General features: G+C 48.9%; 2 protein-coding genes and 1 pseudogene across 2 annotated transcripts; all 3 read left to right on the top strand.

Annotated features, from left to right (window-relative positions):
* The first annotated feature begins 176 nt into the window (after positions 1 to 176).
* Positions 177 to 884, top strand: LOC125555768 (glutaredoxin-C15-like). The gene has a single exon (XM_048718623.1). It carries the CDS (start codon positions 297 to 299, stop codon positions 606 to 608), a length of 312 nt encoding a protein of 103 aa, XP_048574580.1. The 5' UTR covers positions 177 to 296; the 3' UTR covers positions 609 to 884.
* A 1,991-nt stretch (positions 885 to 2,875) lies between these two features.
* LOC125508454 lies at positions 2,876 to 3,450 on the top strand (annotated as a pseudogene).
* Positions 3,451 to 22,201: 18,751 nt separating this feature from the next.
* Positions 22,202 to 22,986, top strand: LOC125555767 (putative glutaredoxin-C14). The gene has a single exon (XM_048718622.1). The coding sequence runs from the start codon at positions 22,346 to 22,348 to the stop codon at positions 22,655 to 22,657; it is 312 nt and encodes a 103-aa protein (XP_048574579.1). The 5' UTR covers positions 22,202 to 22,345; the 3' UTR covers positions 22,658 to 22,986.
* Positions 22,987 to 23,203: the final 217 nt, after the last annotated feature.

Here is a 23,203-nt window from a genome sequence, read left to right as displayed (position 1 = left end):
GTGTACAACCGTTAACCTGACCCTCAATTGATACTAAGCTGCTCACTTTAAGCGTAAAATGCAGACGCCCCAGATTCTTATGCCCACACCAAGAGCCCCCCCCCCCCCCCCCCCCCCCCCCCCCCCCCCCCCCCCGTCATGGATGATCATGAACACTATAAAAGGGCATCGATTCACACCCCTACAGACCACAAATCACAGGACCACAGAAAATAGTTTCAGCTGAGCATACTAGCTAATACCAAGTCTATTACTAGCTATCCGAAAGAAGACAAGAACGCTCTGACCTGCCGGCGATGGAGACGGTGACGAAGCTGTCGTCCGAGAAAGCGGTGGTGATCTTCACCATGAGCAACTGCCCGATGAGCCACTCGGTGACGAGCCTCTTCTCGAGCCTCGGCGTGGGCGCCGCGGTCCACGAGCTGGACAAGGACCCACGCGGCCGCGACATGGAGCGCGACCTCGCAAGACGCCTTGGGCGTACGCCGCCCGTCCCGGTAGTCTTCATCGGCGGCAAGCTCGTCGGCTCCACCGACAGGATCATGTCCTTGCATCTCAGCGGGAAGCTCGTGGTCATGCTCAAGGCCGCAGGAGCCATGTGGCTCTGACCACGGGTGCAGCATCAGTTCATCCCAGCTTTGGCAATTTTCGCACCTCGCCATGCAAGCATGTATCCGCCGCTCTTAACACAAGTAGGGAAAATTTTGCTTGTACTGGTTATTGGGCTGGTCGCCACATGAGCATAGCGTAGTTCCTCTTTCCAAGATGACGGGAACACAAGAAGTTTTGTTTAGTCGTTGGCGAGATAACAGTGTGAGTCTATGGAATAACGCATACAAGTGTCTCTGAATGAGAAATGCAATTTATTACGTCCATTTCCAACAGTTGTGGTTAGGGTTTCACAAATGCTACTCAAAATTCGGCTTTTCCCGAGTGTCGCCGTCTTTGCCATGTTCCATTCCACGAGTGATGGGCAAAGACGGCCTTTTAGGAGTATAATACTCAGTGAAGGTAGAAACACGGAAAAGAAGTGCCTTTGACGAGAGAATATAATACATCTAGATACCTCCATATCCGTGACAAGTAATTCTGAATGGAGAGAATACTATTCATTGCTATTTATTTAAGATAACAAAATGTGCGCTGCGTATCCCAAAAAAAATGTGCGCTCAGTAGAAAACACAAAAGCGTGTTGTGCTCAGGTGGCGTGGAAGTTGGAACGTTGCACGGGAGATTAAACATTCCCGAATTACTCTCTTGATTAATACTGTTCATTGCAATTTATTTAAGAAAACAAAATGTGCGCTCCGTACCCCTAAAAGAAAGTGCGCTGCGTGCGTGTGTTTGTATTAGGACAAAAGAAATTCGCTCAGTAGAAAACAGCAAGTCTGTTGTGCTTAGGTGGTTAGCGCGAGTGAATCTGGCGGTCAAGCCTCTTGTTCAAATCCTCACTCGCCCAAGAACTTATCCTTCTCTTTATTATTTTCTTCTAATCACTGACAGCTGGGACCCGCATGGGGGTGGGGAGCTGACCGGTCAACATAGTGAAAAATACGAAGCTGTAGGTTTTAGTGGTGACCGTATAATCATCAAGTTGAGTATATAGTGACCGTATTGACTAAGTTCTTAAGTACAGGGACTAAAATGAATCAGCGAGACAAGTACGATGACCATCAGTGAAGCAAAGCAAACACACCAGCCTACACAGTCTTTGCCGAGTTTCTTTCTAGCGGTGCTCAGCAAATAAGGCGACACGTGTCCCTCGCCCCGTCCTTGACGGCTCCGTGTCGACGGGTGCAACAGTCCAGAGAGAGCATCTCATAATCATCATTTTACATTGATTTTTAATCTGAAAATGGTGATTAATTCAACCCCATCTAACAATAAGGGCTAAAATTCTAAAATTTTATTAATTGTCCAAAATATAAACCCTAATAATTTTGGCCATGACCTCATGTCGTCATGTGGGCACTCCCGAATTCTATTAAGGATTAAAATGATTTATTTTGTAGAAATATAATTAAAGTTGATGTGTCTCTCAAACACTTATAGTTAAACCCTAACTAATAGTTAATTTAGACTAATATTCGTAGCAATATAAATATAAGCTCAATAGATATGAAATAGTTAACGTGGCTTTGTTTGAGCCACTACTGCTACATAATTAATTTCAGGAAGGTTAGAGGTCATTTGAAAGCTCAATTACATCAAAGGCAGAAGAAAATAAATTAGAGCTTAGAGCATCTTCAATAAATGGTCCAAATATAAAAGTAACTAACTTTTGAACCGTCTGAAGCCAAAAACGCAGCTTCAACAGACGGTCCATATATATTAAAAAAATGGACCGCGGTCTTCTCATGATTTAAAATACAACACTTTGTCGTGCAAATTTACATCATGAGGTGCATATGGTCCAAAACCAACCGGCGCTCGCGAATGCCCAACCACCAGTTCCTTTCCTTTCCCGCCCGCCCGCCCGCGACCTCCCGCCCGTCCGCTGCCGCCTCGCCGCCTCCACACCCCGCCGCACGCCGCCCGCATCAGATCCGGCCCCGCCCCGCCCCCCGCCACTGTTTTCACGCTGCCCCACCGCCTGCCCGCCGCGGATCCGGCCGCGGCCAGCGCACGCCGCCGCCCCGTCCGCCACAGCTCCGCCCGGCCCTGGCCCGCCCACCGTAGCTCCGACCCGCCCCGGCTCCGTCCGCCACTGCCCCGCACGCCACCGCCGCCCCGCAGCTCCGCCCCGCCCAGATCCGTCTGCCACCACCCCGCCCGGCTCCGTCCGCCACCGCCCCTCAGCTCCGCCCCGCCCGGCTCCGTCCGCCAGCGGCCCGGCCGCACGCCGCCGCCGCTCCACCGCTCTGACCGCTCTCCGATGGCGTCGAAGAAGACGCCGAAGGGCAAGTCGGGCTTCTTCGGCGTGAGGCAGAAGCCCTCCAGTAACTTCAGAGTGGAGTTCTCCGACACCGAGAGGCGTTGGTGGATCGACACGTACCCCTCCGCCCATGAGGCCGCGCGTGCCTACGACGTCACGGTGTGGCATGCCGAGAGGCCTCGAGAGCACCTCAACTTCCCAGAGATCGAGAGTCGGGCGGAAGCGGAGATGCTTGTGCCGCAAGGCATCAAGATGAAGGAGATCCCGACGAAGAAGCCGTCGGTTGTCGTCAGTGCCGGCGAGACCGACGAGGAGGCGATGACGAGATTTTCTCGGGAGCATCCGGAGTACGTCCAGGCCGAGCTGGAGTACTGCTGGAAGCGTGAGGCAGAGCAGAAGAAGAAGGGGCGAAGAAGGAGGACGATGCCGGTCCCTCGACGGTGATCCCCATCGAGTCCTCTTCCGAGGAGGACTGGGCAGACTTCTCGGAGGAAGAGGAGGAGGAGGAGGGGTGCGACGACCCGGAGAAGGAGGAGTTCTAGGCGCAGTTCTGCAGCTCCGACGGTGAGGAGTAGTTTATCTAGTAGTTTGAATAAGTAGTAGTTGAAGTTCATGATTAAACTATGTTGAATTTAATGTTTGAACTATGTTGAATGGACTAGTAGTTTGTCGTTTTAAGAAATTTACATCTTCATTTTGGATCATTTGTTGGAGTTGCTCTTTTGGACCATCAATTTGGACCATCTGTTGGAGTTCAGCTTTTTTCAAAGCTCCAAAGTATTTTTTGGCGGTCTAAATTTTACATCTCCGGTTTTGGACCATCTATTGGAGATGCTCTTAAACAAATTAATAAAAAAGAAAAAAATTCTCACCTCTCACCCACCAACTGCAGCAAGCCCCGATGGGTGGGTGGGGGGGGGGGGGGCGCGTCACCCCCAGCTGGGGACGTCATCTCTCCATCAGTTGGTGTTGTGAGCAGATGGGGGACCATTTTGGTAACAAATCTCCTACACCATCTTGACCCAAGGAATATCTTGCTTATTAAGAAATTTCTGAATATTCTTTAGCAACACATAATTATTATGAACCTCTCAATTCAAGACCCCTAAACCTCCTCCATGTTTTGTTCTGCAAACAAGATCCACAGCGGTCAGGGATTTAGACATTTAGTACATTTGCTCATATACATTTCACCCGAGAGACAATGCCTCCTGTATTTATCAAAATCTTCGATATCTCATTTTTGAAGTTTGATACAACTCATAAGGAAAGTAGGCAGATAAGAGAGGACATCATGATCCATTTGAGGTCTACCAACAGTTCCAAGGAAACGAGCAGTATATTTAATCTCCTTTGAATGGTTTGAATGGTGTGCACAAAAAACTCAATCCAGGGCTTAGAGAGGCATAAAGACCCGCTGTCTCTAATACCATATTTATATCATCCTGCAGGCAGTTGCTCAAGACCAAACTGATGATGAAAGACGGACAATATATATTTTCTTAGATAGGAGGCATCTGCCCGGCCTTAAACTGAGACCCTTAAAGTACAAACTAGGTCGGACAGACAATATATTTCAACAAGACGGACAATTTATTTCAGCACCTAGTTCAAAGATTTAATTGGAGAGCTACATTGTGAATTCCAGTTTCAGGAGTCAAAGAGCCAATATCACCCCTCGGTAAGGTGAGGAGCCAATAAATTGTGAAGAATCATAAGATTCCAGATCAATGGAGATTGCTCTAAAGAATACTTACTTTTCATTCTCATGAGATACCTATTTTCCTTTCCAGCGGAAATCCATCCTTCTCTGGTCGTGTCAGAAATGAAAAAATGGTAATGAAAAAAGATCTGATAATATATATCTTACTTTAAAAAAAAATATATCTTACTTTCTGAAGAAGCTTAAGCATCAGGATTTTGTACGAACAGTACAACAACTTGCTAAGAAGGGAAGAATTTGATGCTGATGAAGGAAAAGCAAGAATTGCATACTCATCTGATCGTGGCATCACGACATCTCCATATCTGATTATGTGGTTCCAAAGTAGAAGTGTAGCTAAATATGCGTAGGAAGAGCAGCCAGTTGGATGGATTCTATGCCAACAGATAAGTGACGAGAGGAACTATGTGGATGCTATTGTGAAACCAAGGCGACTTGTCCATGGTTCCTCGGAAACCAGCTCAGCTAGTCGGCGCAGAATCGGTTCCTGGCATTGCGTCTGCCGTACTGTACTGGTATTCTTCATCGTTCTCGACATGGTTCTTCTCGTCGCTGATGTTTTTTCTACAGAATTTTGCCATCTAGTACGCCACTTGGATAACATTATTTTCGACCTAGAGCTAAAACAAACTGCGAGTTTCAGTTGATGTCCACATTATTTTCATTGATCTATGTGAAGAAAAGAAGACCTCGCCCATTATTAGCTAGCTACTTGCCTTAATCTGGTTACTACAGGATTCCAAGAGCAAAGAGACGATGCGCAATTGAACTTACTCTGCATTTCACCACGAGTCTCATGCTAGATTACTACCACCTGAGATGGTGAAGAGCAAGAGTTGATGAAGAATCGTAAGATTTTAGATCAATATGGAGACTGCACAAAAGAGTATTTCTTTTTTTTTCTTTGTACTTTCTTGTTTTCTACTCCATGTGACCGGGATCAAACTATCAAACACCTTTTTCTTGACTGTCCGCTGGCAAAAATACTATGGCGGACGGTGCATATAGCCTTTAATATTACTCCTCTGAATTCTGTCAGCACGTTATTTGGAACGTGGCTTAACGGGATAGAGGCCGAAACAGCGAGACACATCCGCGTAGGAGTATGTGCTTTATTGTGGGCAGCCTGGGACTGCAGAAATGATTTGGTTTTTAACAGAACAACAAATATTCATTTTTTGCAGGTTATCTTTCGAGTCACTGCGTTGATCCGTATGTGGTCGCTACTCACTCCGACGGAGGCCAGAGAGCGTTTGGTTACTGGATCTATCCGGTGAGAGACGGTAGCACAGGATATTTTCAACCGATTTGGATGGCAGTCATGTAATAGGATAAACAATTAGTTTCTCTATCTTTCTTATACGAGCCGGTTGTGGCTCTATGACTACTTTTTTTATTGGCTCTCTGTGAGCTTTTCTCTACTGTCTTTGAGACTTTAAGACCTTTGTTGAACACTAGTAGAAAACAGGGCTATGGTCCAGGCCGGCTCAGCCCATTAGTCCCGGTTCAGTGTAGAACCGGGACTAATGTGGGCATTGGTCCCGGTTCGTGAGCCCAGGGGGCCGGCCGGGCCACGTGGGCCATTGGTCCCGGTTCGTCTGGACCTTTTGGTCCCGGTTGGTGGGACAAACCGGGACCAATGGGCCTCGCTCCTGGCCCACCACCATTGGTCCCGGTTGGTGGCCTGAACCGGGACCAAAGGCTCCCCTTTAGTCCCGGTTCTTGCCACAAACCGGGACCAATGAGGTGCCTATATATACCCTCGCCCGCGAGCAGAGCACTCCAGTGCTCTGTTTTTCTCTGGCCGGCGAGGGGAGGGGTTTGTGGTGCTCTAGCTCATCTCCTATGCACATGAGGTGTTCGATGGAATGCCCGAGCCACACTACTTAAACTTTCTCCTCTCGAAGCTCGACCTCCAAGCTCCATTTTCCTCGAGATTTGTCTAGATTTAGCGGTCCGTCACGCCCCGTCCCCGTCTTCACCGCCGTCGATCACTCGCGCTGATCTCATCACCGACACCACCGTGGTGAGCCTCTTGTTCTTATCTTCTTTCTGAAAGGAAAAATATTCTTACTTGTCTGTTTAGATAGATACTTGTATCATTTTCTTACATTTATTATTGCATCTTATATAGTGCGATGGTTTTGGTATCCGCCCCCGTCGGCCCTCGTCCTGTCTATGATTCGGATTTGGTATGTATATTATCTTCATAACTATTGGTTCATTTATTGTTTATGAAAATTATGCCGACCAACGTGACATAGATTTTATTTATCTAGGATGTATGTGAATCAGAATGCCAACCGACCCTATTGTCGAGAGGTTAAATTTAGTTGAAGAAGAAAACAATTTGTTGAAGAAAAAAATAAAAAAAATTGAGGAGGAGAAGATGATATTGGAGTTGCATGTTGCGGATGTCGTCGATGATCACAAGATCAAGATGGATGCAATGCGCTTGAAGATTAGAAAGATTAGAAAATATGCCATTCATACCGAGGCTTGGTATCATTATGCCGTTGGATCAATTGTTACCTTGGTTGCGATTATAATCGCATTTGTTTTCGCATTGAAATGTTTTACATAGTTTCAATGTATGGTTTAATTAATTAGATGCTCTGGAGAGCTATATGTTGTTAGATGAGAACTATGTATGCACTTTGGTTTTAATGTGATGATGAACTTCTATTAATTTGGACACTTAATTATATATAATGCACGCAGATGAACCGGCAATGGATGTACGGTGACAGACACACCCGCGAGTACATTAAGGGCGTGCATGAGTTTCTCGATGCGGCTGAGGCAAACAAGCAGAATGGTTTTATGTGTTATCCATGCACTGAATGTGGGAATACGAGGTCTTACTCTAACCGGAAAATCCTTCACTCCCACCTGCTTTACAAGGGTTTCATGCCACACTATAATGTTTGGACGAGGTACGGAGAAATAGGGGTTATGATGAAAGACGGCGAAGAAGAAGAGTACGATGACAACTATGTGCCCCCTGAATACGGTGATTCTGCAACGGGGGGAGCTGGTGAAGATCAAGAGGAACCAGACGATGTGCCCAATGATGCTGCCACGGGTGAAGCTGCTGAAGATCAAGAGGAACCAGACGATGTGCCCGATGATGATGATCTCCGCCGGGTCATTGTCGATGCAAGGATGCAATGCATTAGTCAAAAGGAGAAGCTGAAGTTCGATCGCATGTTAGAGGATCACAAAAAAGGGTTATACCCCAATTGCGAAGATGGCAACACAAAGCTCGGTACCGTACTGGAATTGCTGCAGTGGAAGGCAGAGAATGTTGTGGCTGACAAAGGATTTGAGAAGCTACTGAAAATATTGAAGAAGAAGCTTCCAAACGATAACGAATTGCCCGACAGTACATACGCAGCAAAGAAGGTCGTATGCCCTCTAGGATTGGAGGTGGAGAAGATACATGCATGCCCTAATGACTGCATCCTCTACCGCGGTGCATACAAGGATCTGAACGCATGCCCGGTATGCAGTGCGTTGCGGTATAAGATCAGACGAGATGACCCTGGTGATGTTGACGGCGAGCCCCTCAGGAAGAGGGTTCCTGCGAAGGTGATGTGGTATGCTCCTATAATACCACGGTTGAAACGTCTGTTCAGAAACGAAGAGCATGCCAAGTTGATGCGATGGCACAGTGAGAACCGAAAGAAAGATGGGAAGTTGAGAGCACCCGCTGACGGGTCGCAGTGGAGAAAAATCGAGAGAAAGTACTGGGATGAGTTTGCAAAGGACCCAAGGAATGTATGGTTTCCTTTAAGCGCGGATGGCATTAATCCTTTCGGGGAGCAGAGCAGCAATCACAGCACCTGGCCCGTGACTCTATGTATGTATAACCTTCCTCCTTGGATGTGCATGAAGCGGAAGTTCATTATGATGCCAGTTCTCATCCAAGGCCCTAAGCAACCCGGCAACGAAATTGATGTGTACCTAAGGCCATTAGTTGAAGAACTTTTACAGCTGTGGAATGGAAACGGTGTACGTACGTGGGATGAGCACAGACAAGAGGAATTTAACCTTAAGGCGTTGTTGTTCGTGACCATCAACGATTGGCCCGCTCTCAGTAACCTTTCAGGACAGACAAACAAAGGATACCACGCATGCACGCACTGTTTAGATGACACTGAAAGTATATACCTGGACAAATGCAGGAAGAATGTGTACCTGGGCCATCGTCGATTTCTTCCGACCAACCATCAATGTCGAAAGAAAGGCAAGCATTTCAAAGGCGAGGCAGATCACCGGAAGAAGCCCGCCATGCGCACCGGTGTTCACGTGCTTGCTATGGTCAATGATTTACACTACGTAATCTTTGGAAAGGGTCCCGGTGGACTAGCTGTTCCGAACTTTTCACTGCCAGCCGATTCCAGAAGGATATGCTAGGGTGATGGTGGATGAGATAACGGAGGGATTTGAGGACCTCCAGCTTGACCACCCTACCGGTGAAGGGGAGACTCTGCTGGGGTCTGCTCTGAAGACTCCGTGCCTATGGCGGAAGGACCTCATCAACCTTCCGAACTGGACGCCACCGCCTCCTCCTCCTCCTCCGGCGAGTCAGGGCACTCCGCCTCCACCGCCTCCTCCTCCTCCGGCGAGTGACGATCAGGGCCCTCGGCCGGCTCCTTCTCCGGCGCGCGGCGGCACTCCGCCTCCTTCTCCGCCTGCGCCGACGTGCCCGAGCAGCCCGCCTCCTCCTTCTCCGCCTCATCAGCAAGGGCGGAAGAGACCTACCGCCGCTCCAGCTGCTCCGGCGCGTCGTAGTCCTTCTCCTCCGCCGCTTAAGCAAGTAAAGAAGACAACCGCTATGTCTGCTCGGTCGGCGTCTAGCAGTACAACCAGAGGCGGGAGGACATACAGATTCGGTCCTTCTCTGAAGACTCCAGAGAAGTTACCATACAAGAGGAACCAGGAGGAGAACGCCGAGATCGCGCGAGAAGAAGTGAAGAAATTCTTTGAAGGGGTGAAAGCAAAGAAACATCCACCTCCGGAGGAGAAGGTAGATCGGGTGAAAGTGAAGCGCACTCTGGCTACCCTGACAAAACCACCGAAGTCTGATTCGCCGAAAGGAAACTATGACCGCATTATTGGAAAGGAATTTGCCGAAGAGGAGCGGTCGGGAAGTACTGTCAGTGATCAAAGGCTGAAACAACGACGAGCTGGGAAACAAATTGCCCAGCTCGGCGAACAAGCGAAGCAATCGTGCCCCCCGCTCAAGGTGCCTAGCCACAACGTCGATAATGATCCGAGGATGGTTCCCGGTTATAGCAATCCTGCAGATTACCTGCCCGACGAAGTACATTATGACCCCATGGACGTGCAGATACAAAAATACGAGTACGGGAAGCCTCTCGTCAAAGATGAAAGATCTCTATCAATGATGATGCGAAGATTGCATGATTGGTACTTAAAAATCTGCAGAGACTCTGGGGGGAGGAGTACTTTGTATGCGAGAGTTAAACCGGAGCATGACCTCGTTGGAATTGATCTGTTGCCTGTTCCATTTGAGGAGTTCTATCAGTTCTTCAATCAATTGGCCCTCGATAAAGCAACTGTCACCTGCTACTGTCTGTAAGTAGTACTACTTCTGTCATTAAGTTTCTCTATATAGCTTAGCTCTTTCATTGCATGTATTTATAATCATCCTCACTATATTATGCAGATTGAAGATCATCGAATTGAAGAAAAGACAAGTCGGTGATATTGGGTTCATTAACACAAATCTCATAGATGCAACTCAGGTTAAATTTCATGCCGCAGAAACCGAGGCCAGCATGCTAGAATCGTTGATAATAAATCAAAACAAAGATATAATACTCTTTCCTTACAACTTCAAGTGAGTGTTACTGTCTTGTGCGTATTCGGTTTTCCTTATATATTAGTCAAGGTTATAGTAATGTAATTGATGAGTTATGCATGCGTGTGCAGTTTCCACTATATTCTCCTACATATTAAGCTTGAGCAGGGACTAGTAACCGTCTTAGACTCAAGACGAAAAGATCCCAAGGACTATGCAGACATGACTCAAATACTCGAGAAGTAAATTAAATCGATCATTATCCACCATATCAGCAACTTTGTTCATTTCCTGATATATTAAGTAATTGTTTTCTTTGTCCGGCAGGGTTTGGAGAAAATTCACCAGAAAAGCTCCGGGACTGCCGAAGGAGCTGCAATTTAGACACCCGAAAGTAAGTACTAGCTATAGTAGCATTTTAAGCGCATCTACTAGTCATTCAAGCGCTAGTTTCATCAATACCATTTGGCATTCTTGCTTATCAGTTTGATTAACCTCTATTTCTTGTAAAGTGGTTGTGGCAGGAACAAGGGAATGATTTCTGTGGTTACTATGTTTGCGAGTCCATCCGCCACATGACCTGTGAGCGGTGCTACACTGACGAACAATATGCAGTACGTAAATAACAACATTCACAATTTTATTTTATTACCATCATTTGTGTTGAGTTTCATTCATTCATATATATATGTATTGACCCCCTTCTTTAAATTAGATGTTTCGGAATCGGGATGAACTCCTAGCACCAGCTCGCATGCGAGGAATTCGCCCTATAGTGAGTCGTATTACAATTCACTGGCCGTCGTTTTACAACGTCGTGACTGGGAAAACCCTGGCGTTACCCAACTTAATCGCCTTGCAGCACATCCCCCTTTCGCCAGCTGGCGTAATTACTGTATATATGTAGCCGGTAGTGTCAGATAGATATACGAGAACTTGTTGTTCGACCAATCTCTCGGAGAAGGAGAGGTGGTCGATATCACTTCTCTCTGTATATATGCATATATGTTCATGACGATCTTCTGTTTCCTTCGTTTGCTTACTAGCTAGCTAGCGTGTCTAGTCCTCTCTATATACGTATGTATAGTACGTAGCGTCGACCAAGCACAGACATAACAGAGGACACTTCTCTCTATTAATTATAACTAGCTAACACAATATATGAAACACCTAAATTAACCCCCTAAAACCCCCAACCCCCCCCCCCCTTCAAAAAAAAACAAAAACCCCAGCCACAGAAATGCTGACGCGTGGATGCCTATTGGTCCCGGTTGGTGCCACCAACCGGGACCAAAGGGTCTCCACGTGGGCAGTGCGCAGAGCCCAGTCAGGAGACCCTTTGGTCCCGGTTGGTGGCACCAACCGGGACCAAAGGGTCTCCTGACTGGGCTCTGCGCACTGCCCACGTGGAGGGCCTTTAGTCCCGGTTCTGGATTGAACCGGGACTAAAGGGTGGAGGTATTAGTACCGACACTTTAGTCCCGGTTTCTGAACCGGGACTAAAGGCCCTTACGAACCGGGACTATAGGCCCTTTTTCTACCAGTGGAACCTATTTGCTTTTTAATAAAGTTGGCCGTATGCATTGTTCTGATGCAAAGGCCGGGGAGCGCCCCCCCCCCCCCCCCCCCCTCTAAAAAAAACTCCATGTGAGATGTATCAAGCCAGATACAAAGGACAAGTTCTTCGAAAATTCAGCCTCTTATGCTCTCACCGGTAGGTTTGTGTCATTTTTTGAACCTATACATACAATCGTTCTATGGTATTTTCCATATATTAAAACAAAGTATGTACATCAAGAAAAGAAAACAGGAAACGTTACAAAGCAAATCAGCCAATGCCAGCTCTGGAAATCATTGTATGCGTCTTGACTATGGATTAACTAAGACGTGACTCATAATCCAATTGTTGAGACGGTCCTCATATTTTCTTTGACGATGGAATTCCAGCATTCAAGAGCAACGGGACCATCCCATAACAGATGGAGTGATTTTTCTTTTCTAGAGAAAAGACATACTGTCCGACTTTATAAATAAAGCCTAACGAGCCACAATAACAATATCCAGTGCCACAAGAGGGGTTCAAAATAACATTACAACCATCCCAGCTAATGCGGCGCGTTGGTCAATAAGCGATAAAAGAAGTAACTAAACTCCAGTCGCAGGAATTGCATGGGAGGCAGGGCAAAGCAAACAGGCCAACACTCTGATCTTGGTGATAAGAGGAGGTTTAGCTATGAGTTTCAACGCACTTTTGTTAGCTCATCGGCTGGGGCGTATATACAGTTTACAGAGACCTCCAGAGAGATCGTGCGTCACTACTGGTGATCGTGCGCCACTAACTCACGTACACGATCACATGTACACTACGCGTACACATACACAGGCATACTACGTACACACACACGGTCTAACACCCCCCGCAGTCGTGTCGTCGGCCGTGTCGACGCAAAGACTGGACCTGAACTGGAGGAAAACGTCCTTGGGCAGGCCTTTGGTCATGACATCAGCCAGCTGCTGCTTCGTGGGGATGTGAAGGACAGGGAACTCGCCGAGCGCGACGCGCTCGCGGACGAAGTGGATGTCCAGCTCCACATGCTTGGTGCGTCGGTGATGCACTGGATTCGCCGAGAGGTAGACTGAGGAAACGTTGTCGCAGAAGACCAGAGTCGCCGTTGTCACCGGAGCGCAGAGTTCACCGAGGAGTTGGCATAGCCAGACGCATTCGGCAACGGCGTTGGCGACGCCGCGGTACTCCGCCTCGGCGCTGGAGCGCGAGACGATGGCCTGGCGTTTGGACGACCAGGAGACGAGGGCGTCCCCGAGGTAGACGCAGAAGCCGAAGGTCGAGCGACGGGTGTCGGGGCAGCCGGCCCAGTCGACGTCAGTGAAAGCGCGCAAGTCCAGGCGCGCCGAGGCACGCAGGTGCAGCCCGAGCGACGGAGTGCCACGCACATACCGGAGCATGCGCTTGATCAGGTTCTGGTGACAGACGCGAGGATCATGCATATGAAGGCAGATCTGTTGCACCGCGTAGGCCAACTCGGGGCGGGTGATGGTGAGGTACTGCAGCGCACCGGCGATGCTGCGGTAGTCAGAGGGATCGTCGACCCGCGGCCCATCAGCATGTGGTAGCTTTCCCTTGGTGTCGATGGGCGTCGGAGACGGCTTGCAGGTGTCCATGCCAGCACGATCGAGCACGTCCTCAGCGTACTGGCGCTGACAGAGGAAGAAGCCAGCAGCGATGCGCTGGACACGGATGGCGAGGAAGAAGTGGAGCGGGCCGAGATCCTTCATGGCGAACTTGCTGGTGAGACAGGCGATGACGTGTGCGAGGAGCCCCGCCGTGGAGGCGGTGAGCACGATATCGTCGACGTACAGGAGGAGGAAGGCCATGTCGTCGCCGTGCGTGTAGACGAACAGAGACGATTCGGAGCGCGTGCTGGTGAAGCCGATCGTCTTGAGAAAGCCGGCGAAGCGCAGGAACCAGGCGCGTGGGGCCTGTTTCAAGCCATAGAGAGATTTGGCCAGGCGGCAGACGTGGTTGGGACGATCGGTGTCGACGAAGCCGGCGGGCTGATGGCAGTACACCTCCTCCGCGAGTGTGCCGTGTAGAAAGGCATTCTTCACGTCGAGCTGGTTGACAGGCCAGCAGCGCAATGCAGCAATGGTGAGGACGGTGCGGATGGTTGCAGGCTTGACGACCGGCGAGAAGGTCTCGCCGTAGTCGACGCCGGCACGCTGACGGAAACCGCGCACCACCCACCTGGCCTTGTAGCGGTCGAGCGTCCCATCAGCACGCAACTTATGCTCGAACACCCATTTACTAGTGATCAAGTTAGCGCCGGGAGGACAAGGCACCAGATCCTAGGTGCGGTTTGTGGACGAGAGCGTCGTACTCTTCACGCATGGCAGCCAGCCAGTTCGGGTCGCGCACGGCGACGCGAACAGAGCTGGGAAGCGGAGAGAGCACAGTAGTAGTGGAGGCAGTGGCGGCGTCATAGTAGCATGGATTGGGACGGATGATCCCCGTCTGTGCACGCGTGATCATCCGACGCGACGGAGCAGGCCCTGCCGGAGCGGTCGGGGCAGCGGGTGAAGGAGTGGGCGCCGAGGAGCCACAGCCGTCCGATGAGGAAGGGGCAGCGGAGCTTGAACAGCCGCTGTGCGAGCGGGCGCGGGAGTCGTCCGCGCCAGATCCGACGGTCCCGTTCGAACCTGAGGAGGGCACGATGGAACTGGAGCCGTTCGATGAAGAGGGCACGGCAGCCTGCGATCCCTGCTGTAAAACAGAGGGAGGCGCGACAACAGAGCTCGACGCGGGCACCTGCAGAATTAGAGGCGCAGCAGCAGGCAAGGGCAGGGGCGGCTCAGGCGGGGGAGTGGTGCGATGAGCAAAGGGGAAGACGTCTTCGTGGAACACGACATGGCGCGAGGTGAGGACGCGGCAGGATTGAGGATCGAAGCAGCGATAGCCACGGTGATCTGAAGGATACCCAAGAAATACACAGGCTACGGAGCGAGCAGCAAGCTTGTGGCGCGCGGTGGCAGCAGTGTTAGGATAACATAAGCAACCGAAGACACGCAGCAGACTGTAGTCAGGCGCGACACCTAGGAGGAGCTCATGAGGAGAGCGAGGGGCAGTAGCATGACATGGGCGCCTGTTCTGTAGGTAGGAGGCGGTGTTCAGGGCTTCAGCCTAGAACCGTGGCGGCATCGATGCGTGGAAGAGGAGCGCGCGCACACTGTCATTCAGGGTACGTAGCACGCGCTCTGCCTTGCCGTTCTGCTGGCTCATGTAGGGGCAAGAGAGGCGGAGGACAGAGCCATGCGCAGAGAGGAGTGAGCGAACTGAAACACTGTCGAATTCCCTCCCGTTGTCAGTCTGAAGAGAGAAAACGGGGAGCTGAAACTATGTACGAGCATAAGCCAAGAAATCGCGCAGAATTGGGGGAACATCAGACTTGTTTTTCAGTGGGAATGTCCAGACATAATGTGTATAATCATCGAGTATAACCAAGTAGAATTGATAGCCAGAAACACTAGCAACTGGCGACGTCCATACATCCAAATGCAAGAGCTGGAAAGGGAAATATGTGCTACTGACAGAAGAAGAAAAAGATAAACGAGTGTGTTTGCCCACTCGGCAGCCATGACAGTGGTGAGGCGCGGACTTGGCGAAGGTAAAGGGCAGCTGCGAAGCCAGCAGATGGAGCGATGCCTCCCCCGGACGCCCAAGACGCTGGTGAAGAAGCTCGGTGATGACCACGCCAGCGAACGGGAGGGAGGACAGCGACGGTGCAGACGCCACCCGACACAGATCGCCCGTGGAATTACATCGGAGAATCACCGTGCAAGTCCGGAGGTCCTTAACAGAGAAACCAAAGAAGTCAAACTCTACGGAAACAGGGTTGTCTCGGCAAAGATGACGAACAGACAGAAGGTTTTTGATCAAGGACGGAGCAATAAGAACATTGTGAAGCTGAATGGGAGAAGTGCCAGAGATTATGGAGCCAGTACCAACATGAGTGATGGGGAGATGTTCACCGCTACCAACGATGATATGGGAAGGAGAGGTAGGAGGGTGAACGGAGTGGAGGTTACCGGGGTTTTTCGCCATATGCGAGGCCACGCCGGAGTCCAAATACCTACCAGTCAGAGGTACTGCCCGACGACGAGGGACCAGCGGTGGCGCTGTGGAGGGCCGCCTGGAGGGAGGCCATGTCCAGGGGCTGCTGGTGTTGCTGCGTAGGCGCTCCAGGGGGCGGGCCGTAGCCGTACGGCGATGCGTGACCGGGCGACGGAGCGTAGCCGTAGCCGTAGCCACCAGGTGCAGCGGAGAACAGCGCAACATACATGGCTTGTTGAGGCGGCGTTCCGGGACGGGGCCAAGCACACCAGACCCTGGTGCGTGCCACGGCATGGGCCAGGCCTGGACGAGGCCAGTCCACGAGTTGGTGCTGGGCGCCGGAGCAGGGAGTCCAGGTGCGCGAGTAGGAGGGGCAGTCGGCGACGGGGCGCCGCCCGTGCTGTTGCCACGCCCGCGGCGACGCCCGCGGCCAGCATGCGCACGCCCGCCGCTGGTGGCGTCAGGCGCAGCAGGGGGTGCAGTGGGTGGTGAGGGCGAAGCAGCTCCGCGCCCGGCGAAGAGCGCATGGGCGCCCTGAAGACGCGCGGTCTGCTCGGCCCGATGCTCCTCGAAGAAGCAGGAAGAAGCGTGTCTGAAGAAGCGAGGACAGCAGCGACTGTGACGTGATGTGGGGGATGGCGCCATGGAACTGGCGGTTGAGCCCGCGGAAAGATGGAAGACCTGGCGCGGCTCGGACACCGGCTGGCCCAGATCGCGGAGCTGATCAGCATACGTCTTCAACTTAGTACAGTACTGCATGATCGTCAGATCGCCTGCACCACGGCATATACTCCGTCGACGTAGACGGCGCGGCGAGTTGGTTGTCGCGAAAAATGCCGTCGATCGCCGTCCAGACGGTGAGGACGGTGTCGTCGTCCGCCATGACGGCGTCAGGAGGTGGGGGCGATGGTGGTGTTCAATCCAGTGAACGACGGCGTGATCCGCCATCGCCCAGTCAGGATCGTCGAAGCGCGGGACGGCCTCGGCGTCCACGTGATCGCGGAGGCCAAACATGTCGATCGCCGTGTCGAAGTGGCGGCGCCACTGCGCGTAGTTGCCGGTGAGCAGATCGAGGGTGATGGGGACATGGCGGCGGATGTCCATGGTCTGCAGAACCGCCGGGGAGACGGTGGTCAGAGGCGGCGTCGGAGCGGCCGCAATGACAGGAAAGCCAGCGACAGAGCGAGCGGGCAGGAGGGCAGGGGCCGGAGCAACCGGCGACAGGGGCGCCGGAGCCGTCAGCGGCAGGGGAGGAAGGAGAGCTGTCACCCATAGCGGCAGAAGCGGGATCGCCGGCCGGAGCAAAGGGATTGTTCCGGTCGCCGGTATCTGATACCATGATAAGAGGAGGTTTAGCTATGAGTTTCAACGCACTTTTGTTAGCTCATCGGCTAGGGCGTATATACAGTTTACAGAGACCTCCAGGGAGAGATCGGGCGCCACTACTGGTGATCGTGCGCCACTAACTCACGCACACGATCACATGTACTCTACGCGTACACATACACAGGCATACTACGTACACACACACATGTGGTCTAACACTAACACTTGGCAATGAGTGAGGTGAGCGCATCATCATCAACTGCCTTAGCCAGTGGCTTCCATTGCGATAAGAGTGCAACCATTTTAAACAAACAATCAGCAGGGCGACTAGGGAAAATATGTTAAATTCCAAACTTATTCCAACTAGTCCAAAAACTCCAAGCAAAAGAAATCTAGGAAACACAGAGGGGTTGGGCCGATAATCTCCTTGGTGTGAGCTTCCCCATTGCCGGACATGGTGTCGTATTGTGATGTGATAGCGAAAGGGAAGAACATGTGGGGGGGGGGAGGGGGGGGGGTCTCCTTTTATGGCCAAAACTATTGACTTGGAATGCAGAAGACCATAGAGATGGAGGAACACGCGTACAACTAAGTTTTTCTACAATTGTTCGGCAATCGACAGAGCTCAACTTCCCCAAGATGGACCACACAGTAAAATTCCTCACGCCAGAGAACCTTGAGGCTGAGGCACATCTCTTTGACCCCCTTCATGGTCCTTCTCCTCAAGGAGGAGCCTAATCTCCTTAAGGATAACTGCTAGGTGATAGAGAATACGACGACGTGCACAGGGAGGTGCACCAACAAGTGGACGAATACATATACTGGCATGCTTTCGTCCTTTAGTTGTCCGACGAGGAGGAGCGTCAGCAGGACCAGCCGTGCGGCTGGTCTACCACGAACGGCCACGAGGCCGGTCCGTCTGGCGGGGGGGGGGGGGGGGGGGGGGGGGGGGGGGATGGAGCCCAACTCCGAGGACTATGACTCGTATGACTTTGAGTCGTACTGCGGTAATTTCACCTACACCTCCCCCTCCCCCCTCCCTCCCCCCCCCACCCCCCCGCGCGCGCGTGCCCGCATGTGAGCTAGTTGGATTGGGAGGGAGCTATCTAGACTATCACCATAGCTAGTTTTATCATTATCATTAGCTGATCGTACCAGGTTGTTTAAACTTTTGAACTTGTGCATGTTTTATGTTTAAACTTCGTACGGCCATACCAAGGTTTAAATTTAGAATATTTGTGTTTAATATGCAACCGATCATACTATGGTGTCTAAATTATGTAATGAACTACTAAAGTGTCTAAATTATGCACATACTAATTTGTCAACTTTTTTTAAGTATCTGCTAGTTCTCATTTTGCAAATTCAAGTTTAGATAATTTCATTTGGCAGAGATGCACGTGTGTTGTGTGAAAACCATTTCATTACATGTTTAATTTGTCAACATGAATGTAGTAATTGGATCACATGTGCGGCAACTGTAGCAAAGACAACTACCAGAAGGACAAAACGTTGTTCATGGATCTTCCCAGCGACTTCCTAACTAGGACAGTATGTTTCAGTTCAACATGCTGTGACTAAGTTTCATAGTTGCGCGCCAAAATTTTGTCTAATTTTTTTCTTCTAATTTTGCTCAAACCATCACTTGGAGGGCAAGGCATGACTTCCTAGGAAAGGTCAATGTTGGCATTCTTGCGATGGTACACTTGAAGTTACTCAGATGCAGATGAGAAGGACAGGAACTTCACTGTTCTTCTCACCAATGAGGCAGACTGAACCTATCTCGGTTGCCCTAGTTGGAGAGACCTATTAGATGCCTTCGGGGTGGTAGATGTTTAGAGGGTTACATTCTACTTGACCATGAATGTGGGGAGATCATGGTGTAGTACAAATACCATGACCAGGACTCCTCTGACTCCGACTCCCTAACTACAAACCTAATTGTGTCTTGACTCTAGTTAGTAGGCATGCTATCTAGCTAGTCATACTATGCTGGTAGTTGGTTGAACATGTTATGCTACTAGTCATCCGATGTTAGTACTATTTTGAACAGTACTAGTCATGCTATGTTAGTACTTTGTTGTACATGTTATATATATGTGTGATTTCTTTTAAACTGTAAAATGCTGCCATAATAGTAAAAATGGGCCAACGTGCTCATCTTGAAGCTATGGAAGCAATTTTTTTGCCAAGTTTTGCTCTTTTGGCAGAATTTTTGGCTAAATTTTGCTCTTGTAGCCAAAGCTCTCAAAATGCGGGCAGGACAACAAAAAATAGCCATTTGGCTTGGAAAACGATGTCGTGACAACATTTTTTGTGCCTGAAAATTACATTAGTGGTGTATTCCTATACTGGTACGTCGCTAGTGTTTTCTGTTTTTCAGCGTGCACTAGTGTTTTCTTTTACGGGTGACGTGCAACAAGATGCCACCAGTAACAATTATTAGTGGCATCGTATTGGTGGTGTGGGGACCCCACTTTCTATGTGTTTTTTGGCACGCCACTACTATCGTTTTCTGTACTAGTCGTGTTCCACAAGGTAGCTGATATATCTGGTTAGGGTGGATGGTGTAATTCACAAGGTGGTGCATTTCATGAGGTTGATAGCATGGCTGGGTAATCTAAGGCATATTTGAGGTGGTTTATAAATTCAACAAGTCAAAATTGAAGTAAAGATTGTTGCTGTCGATCTGTATGAAAATTAGACTTGTTTGGGCGCGAGAGGATTAGTTGATAAGGGATGATTCATTAGCCATCAAGGATCGAGATGAGCACAAAAGATGGAGAGTCAAGATTTAAAAAGGACTTTTAGGAATTGTCTTACTTTGTAGTCTTGTTAGTTTGCATAAACTAAGATAGCTAATACCTACGAGTATTAGTAGTTTGTGTTTGAATCGGTTTGTATGCCGTGCTAGGTACCGTGTAGAGTCCGTGTAGGGCTAGGACGTCTGTCTAGTAAGTATGTGTGTAAGTTTAAGTTTGTGTTAGGGTTGGTGGTATGAAAAGTTAAAAAATCTGACGTCAGAATTTTATACATGATAAATCAAATGTTTTTCCTGCAAAAAATTTTTGGACGAGCGTTTTTTTTTAATTTGCAAGCATGGTAATTTCTGGTAAAATGAAATAAAGTGGATTTGTCATGCTCGCTAACTAAAGTTGCAATTCTCGACGGACACAACTTGCGATAAAAAAATTCAACTTGTCATGCCTAAAATCCGACGTTCGCTGGATATTTGTGCAGGCATCAGGCCGTGTAAACATTGTATCAAGAAGAAAAGAAACGCAAAAAAGAAAAGACTAGATAAGAGCCCTTTAGCTATATATATTTTTGTGCGTGTGTGTTCGTTGCATTTTGATGTAGTTGATTGATCCATGGGCAGAATTCCGACAGTGATGACTATAAAATCTGTTCGTAAGGCAATCACTGGTCTTCCTTGTGTAGTCGCAAAACAAAAGGTAGCACATTTTTCGATAAAGGACGCTTAACTCAAAATATAACATCAAACGAGACAGGATTAATTTGTGACATATTTTTCTCAGGTGCCCGCTTTTATTTGACTTCTGATTTTCAAAGTTTTATATATTTTAAACAAAAATTCCAAATTAACTTATATTTTCATATTCGTGTTTCTCGTGACCAGCGCTTTCAAATAAGATTCATTTTGAATATATTTTGATGATTAAAAATGTGTTAAGTTTCAATATTGAAACTTAGTACGAGTGATCGATAAAAATCAATTATTTTGTGTCTACGACCGACTAAAATTTTTCTTAAAATTATATCTATGAAACTGGTTGAAACATTTCAGTTTTAGATGCAAACCGTAAATTTCATCGTTGAAACCTAAAACATTTTAAGGGATTTTTATTTTATTTTTATTGTGCCCTTGTGCAGGATTGAACTACTGCGTGAATTGCAAGGCAAAACGAGCAGTCGGTAGGACTTGGCAGGTGAGTGTACCCGCACTTAAGTAATTATGCGCATTTCCGGCATCAAAAGGATACAAATCATAATGAGCAACATACGAACTCCGCATAACTACCATGCACACAGTCAAACACAAACAGTCTGACATTGAGATAAATGAAAAGATCATAATAGATTCATATAGGACCGAAATTTGATGTTGAGGTAGGTTTTGACCAAAGATAAATAAAAGTAGCACATGCGAGCCTTCTTTGTTTATATTTTCCTCGCTTTCTAGCTGATCTTTGCAGGATCAATTAATTCGGTAAAGATGTGTCACATAAATGCAAAGATTGCAAAGTCATCGGACTGTGGCGTCGCGACGCCTCCGTATCTGGCAAGATCAGGCCGTCGATCGATTACGATGGGGTTCACAAAGCTGAAGCATCTAAATATGCACACGGAAAGCAGGCAACTTGAACCGATTCTGTGCCTACAGATAAGTGATGGAGGGAGATATCTGGATGTTATTCTGAAACTGAGGCGACTCGTCACCGGCTGCATACTTGGCTGGTTTTCATGGCAACGCACTGGCCGTACGTACAGTATCGTTAATTTGGCATTCCCCGTCGTTGTCCCATCAGAATTGTGGGACAACATGCAGCTATTTGACTGATCTCGTCAATATTGCCACGCGCACATGGCCAAATCCGTGCAGAAAAGTAGATGGCCCTTGAACTTCCGATAGCCAGATGAGAGATTCCTCCATAGGTCGACACAAGCTAATATTCCGAAGTCCATTGGCTCCTAATGAAAAGCCTGATCGATGCACTATCCAGGTTGATCTCCTGAATACGTACGTACGCACTCTTTTAACCAACCTGCGCAGCGCTATAAAAGGAACCCATTGACTACATGCTACCAAACCATCCCAAGTTTCGTCCCACACAACAGAAGCACAAACTACTCACAAGTTCTCTAGCTAGGAGTACGCTAGCAGCAAGCTCGTTCATATACCAGCTTGCCTCGAGGTTATTGATCTAGCGTCAGGGGGCAGAGATGGACCGTGTGATGAAGATGGCGTCAGAGCGGGGGGTGGTGATCTTCACCTTGAACTCATGCTGCATGTGCCACACGGTAACCCGCCTCTTCACCGACCTCGGTGTCAATGCTCTAGTTCATGAGCTAGACCATGATCCCAAGGGCAAAGAGATGGAGAGGGCGCTCCTCAAGCTTCTCGGGAAGGGGCCACCCGTCCCAGCAGTGTTCATCGGTGGAAAGCTTGTCGGCGGCACCAATAAGGTCATGTCTCTGCACCTTGGTGGTGAGCTGGTCCCCATGATACGGAATGCAGGTGCCCTATGGCTGTAGAGGGCATTCTACAGGGTCAATATAGTCGGAGGGATGGATGTTTACAGAGCCTAACTCCGGTACCACTCGGCAAAATAAATAGTCGAAGAGTGTGGAAGACAAGTTTTCGTATATAGAATAACCTAAGAGCCTAAGTAGTACGTCGAGATAGGTTTTTTCAAGTCCTACTCTGACAACAAATTTTGAATCACTATATGTAGTAAGCTATGTGCATGGTTTATGCATATAGCTAGGTTGCTTTTGCGCCTCTGTTCTTACCCCAATCTATGTATCCATCTATATTTTACTCACCCTTTTTGCACGTGCTATAGAGCTAGTGGATATATATCTGTATGGAGTGTCAATTATTTATCGCAGAACCTCGTCAAGAGCATGATGTGATGATCCCAGTGATTCAAATGGAAGAAAGAATGACACGGTTTATAATAAAATAAAATGCATTAGAGGTCATAATACTTTTTTGATAGTGTCGGTTTGGTCGTAGTTCTTTAAAAAATGCACGTTTAGGTCTCATTTGTGGAGTAAGTTGCCCAACATTGTTCCTTC

This window comes from Triticum urartu, chromosome 5 (assembly GCF_003073215.2).
Source record: "Triticum urartu cultivar G1812 chromosome 5, Tu2.1, whole genome shotgun sequence".
Taxonomy (NCBI): domain Eukaryota; kingdom Viridiplantae; phylum Streptophyta; class Magnoliopsida; order Poales; family Poaceae; genus Triticum; species Triticum urartu.
This window is presented reverse-complemented; position numbering and strand designations above follow the sequence as displayed.